Below are 4,209 nucleotides of genomic sequence, written 5' to 3'. Positions count from 1 at the left end.
GGTATGGTGGTGGGTGCCTGTAATCCCAGCTTCTCAGGAGGCTGAGGTAGTAGAATTGCTTGAACTCGGGAGGTGGAGGTTGTAATGAGCTGAGATTTCGCCACTGCACTCCAACCTGGGCAACAGAGTGAAACTCCATCTCAAAAAAAAAAAAAAAAGAAAGAAATTGAGGGTTTAATTCTTATGCTTTTCCCCTAAAATGTGCAGGTTGATGGCTTCACACACCTCTACACTCTAATTTTAAGACCAGATCTTTCTTACGACGTGAAAATTGATGGTCAGTCAATTGAATCCGGCAGCATAGAGTACGACTGGAACTTAACATCACTGAAGAAGGAAACATCCCCGGCAGAATCGAAGGATTGGGAGCAGACTAAAGACAACAAAGCCCAGGTGTGAATTTTTCCTGGGCAACTCTAGAAAGTGCACAAATATAGTTTGTAAGTACCCAGTTACTGGACCATTGCTGCATGGCTGGTAACCACGATGGCAATATTGTAGCACCAAATGGCCTTCCCAGAGCACACACTGCAGACCAGCCACATTGCTACACATCTGAAGGTATCGTAAAAGAGTATTTATTTATTTATTTATTTGAGACGGAGCTTCACTCTTGTTGCCCAGGCTGGAGTACAGTGGCACAATCTCGGTTCACGGCAACCTCTGCCTCCCAGGTTGAAGTGATTCTCCTGCCTCAGCCTCCCGAGTAGCTGGGATTACAGGCACCCACCACCACCCCCGGCTAATTTTTGTATTTTTAGTAGAGATGGAGTTTCACCATGTTGGCCAGGCTGGTCTCGAACTCCCGATCTCAAGTCATCTGCCCACTTCGGCCTCCCAAAGTACTGGGATGACAGGCGTGAGCCACCACATCTGGCCATTGTCATCACTTTTTGCACCATCATTTTCACTCTAGCCACTACTTGAAGTTTTCCACACCGCTGCTCCTCTCCATAGCACGGAGGAAAGGGCTAAAGTCATATGGCAGGGTAGGGAGAAAAATCTAGGCAGTGTGGTATTGCCCTGAAGTCCTTAGTGGCATTGGAAGCACCAAGCACTTGGCCTCCTGACGACCAAATTGAAGAAGGGAAAGGGACACTAGGACAGGGGTCACCAGCCTGTGCCTGCCACTTGGCATCTAAGAATTTCCTTTCTCAAATCTGAGCATCTGGCTGGGTGCAGTGGCTCATGCCTGCAATACCAGCAGTTCGGAGGTCAAGGCAGGAGGATCACTTGGGCCCAGGAGTTTGACACCAGCCTGGGCAACAGAGGGAGACTCTGACTGTACAAAACATAAAAATAGTAGCCAGGTATGATGGCGAGCACCTGTAGTCTGAGCTACTTGGGAGGCTGAGGCAGGAGGATCACTGGAACCCAGGAAATTGAGGCTGCAGTGAGCCATGATTGCGCTATCTCACTCCAGTCTGGGCGAGAGCAAAACCTAGTCTCAGGAAACAAAAACAGAAGCAACAACAACAAATATATGAGCATCTGATTGATTTTACTTTTTCCTTACATGTCTTTGAAGGACTGGGAGAAGCATTTTCTGGACGCCAGTGCCAGCAAGCAGAGCGACTGGAATGGTGAACTGGATGGGGACTGGCCGGCGTCGATGCTCCAGAAGCCCCCGTACCAGGTGTGTGGCCTCTTTGCATGATGCCAGGGATGCCCCAGGGATGCCCCTCCCCTGCCCATGTCATTGAGACCACCTCATATGGTTTTTCTGATGCAGGATGGCCTGAAACCAGAAGGTATTGATAAAGACATCTGGCTCCACCATAAAATGAAGAATACCAACTATTTGACACAGTATGACCTCTCGGAATTTGAGAACATTGGTGCCATCGGCCTGGAGCTTTGGCAGGTCATTTGGTTTTAAATTTACTTTAGTTTGTGTGTGTGTGTGTGTGTGTGTGTGTGTGTTTTGTTGTGTTTTTTTGAGACAGGGTCTTATTCTGTCACCTAGGCACGATTCTAGCTCACTGGAGCCTCAAACTGGGCCCAAGCAATCCTTCCACCTCAGCCTCCCAAGTAGCTAGGACTACAGACACAAGCCACCATACCCAGATTTTTTTTAAGAGATGAGGGTCTCACTGTGTTGTCCAGGCTGGTTTGAAACTTCTAGGCTCAAGTAATCCTTCCACTTCAGCCTCCCAAAGTGCTGAGAGTTGTTTTGTTTTGTTTTGTTTTTTAAATGCTTTGGTGATCCCAGCTGGGCGTGGTGGTTCATGCCTGTAATCCCAGCACTTTGGGAGGCCGAGGCAGGCAGACTGCCTGAGCTCAGATATTTGAGACCAGCCTGGGCAACATAGTACTCCATCTCTACTAAAAATACAAAAATTAGCTGGGTGTGGTGGCGCGTGCTTGTAGTCCCAGCTACTCAGGAGACTGAGGCATGAGAATCACTTGAACCTGGGAGGAATCACTTGAACCCAGGAAGTGGAGGCTGCGGTGAGCCAAGATCGCGCCACAGCACTCCAGCCTGGGCAACAGAGCGAGACTTTGTTTTTTAAAAAAAAAAAACAGCGACACTAAGTCTCAAAAAAATAAAATAAAAGTTTTGGTGATCCTAATGTGTAGCCGAGTTTGAAGAACCAGTGCCCTAGAGGGAAAGGATATTCTAGAAATGGATTTAAGCACCACCTACTATTCTAACTGCTGTTACGGTACACTGTACTGAGCAAAATACATCTGTTTCTTTTTGTCACATCAATAATGAAGGCCTAGGAGCCAGGGACAGTGTGGCTCACGCCTGTTGTAGTCACAGCTACTGGGGAGGCTGAGATGGGATGATCACATGAGCCCGGAAGTTCTTTTTTTTTTTTTCTTTGAGACAGAGTCTCACTCTGTCACCCAGGTGGGAGTACAGCGGCACGATCTCAGATCACTGCAGCCCCTGCCTCCCAGGTTCAAGCGATCCTTCCACCTCAGCCTCCCAAGTAGCTGGGACTATAGGCATGTACTGCCACACCTGGTAATTTATGTATTTTTAGTAGAGACAGGGTTCACCATGTTGGCCAGGCTGGTCTTGAACTCCTGACCTCAAGTGATTCACCCGCCTCAGCTTCCCAAAGTGCTGGGATTACAGGTGTGAGCCACCATGCCTGGCCAAGCCCAGAAGTTCAGATCCAGCCTAGGCAAATAGCAAGACCCCATCTCTAAAAAATAAAAAATGTCACCTGAGCTTCATATATTTCCAAAGGAAAAAAGAAATGAAAAATAAACAAATAATAAAGAGTAAAAGCATAATAATGAAGGCCTTATTTTCATCTGCAGGTGAGATCTGGAACTATTTTCGATAACTTTCTGATCACAGATGATGAAGAGTATGCAGATAATTTTGGCAAGGCCACCTGGGGCGAAACCAAGGTATGAAGCATGTGATTAACTCTTCCTACATCACTAATTTATTTGTGTAAACTGTTTTTTCTTTTTTTTTTTTTTGAGATGGAGTCTAGCTCTGTCACCCAGGCTGTACGTAGTGCAGTGGCGTGATCTCGGCTCACTGCAACCTCCACCTCCCGGGTTCAAGTGATTCTCCTGCCTCAGACTCCCGAGTAGCTGGGACTACAAGCGCATGCCACCACGTCTGGCTAATTTGTGTAGTTTTAGTAGAGAGGGGGTTTCACCATATTGCTCAGGCTGGTCTCGAAGTCCTGACCTCAGGTGATCCACCTGCCTTGGCCTCCCAAAGTGCTGGGATTACAGGTGTGAGCCACCACGCCTGGCCCTATATAAGGTTAATATTGGCAGGTTCCAGGGATTAGGACATGAAATCTTTTTTTTTTTTTGAGACAGAGTCTCGCTCTGTTTCCAGGCTGAAGTACAGTGGCGTGATCTTGGCTTACTGCAACCTCCCCCTCCTGGGTTCAAGCAATTCTCCTGCCTCAGCCTCATGAGTAGCTGGGACTATAGGCACGCACCACCACACCCAACTACTTTTTGTATTTTTAGTAGAGACGGGGTTTCACCATATTGGCCAGGATGGTCTCGATCTCTTGACCTCGTGATCCACCTGCCTCAGTCTCCCAAAGTCCTGGGATTACAGGCTTGAGCCACCACACCCGGCCAGGACATGAAATCTTTACAGGCTGTTCTCATTCAGCCTATCCCAGGTGGTGAGGCGGCTTCTAGAAGGCAGGGACCGCCTGAGTACTGACATGCATTTGGCCACATGGAAGCATAATCTCTGGGGCTTTTTTTTTTTTT

General features: G+C 47.8%; 1 protein-coding gene across 1 annotated transcript in view; it reads left to right on the top strand.

The window, feature by feature from the left end:
* Positions 1-4,209, top strand: part of CALR3 (calreticulin 3) — a 98,301-nt gene that overhangs the window by 14,648 nt on the left and 79,444 nt on the right. The window contains exons 5-8 of the mRNA XM_011990980.1: positions 208-393; positions 1,529-1,636; positions 1,733-1,864; positions 3,277-3,369. Coding sequence (XP_011846370.1) covers positions 208-393; positions 1,529-1,636; positions 1,733-1,864; positions 3,277-3,369 — 519 coding nt within the window. The remainder of the gene's footprint in view (positions 1-207; positions 394-1,528; positions 1,637-1,732; positions 1,865-3,276; positions 3,370-4,209) is intronic.

This window comes from Mandrillus leucophaeus, unplaced genomic scaffold (genome assembly GCF_000951045.1).
Source record: "Mandrillus leucophaeus isolate KB7577 unplaced genomic scaffold, Mleu.le_1.0 Scaffold11, whole genome shotgun sequence".
Classification (NCBI taxonomy): domain Eukaryota; kingdom Metazoa; phylum Chordata; class Mammalia; order Primates; family Cercopithecidae; genus Mandrillus; species Mandrillus leucophaeus.
This window is presented reverse-complemented; position numbering and strand designations above follow the sequence as displayed.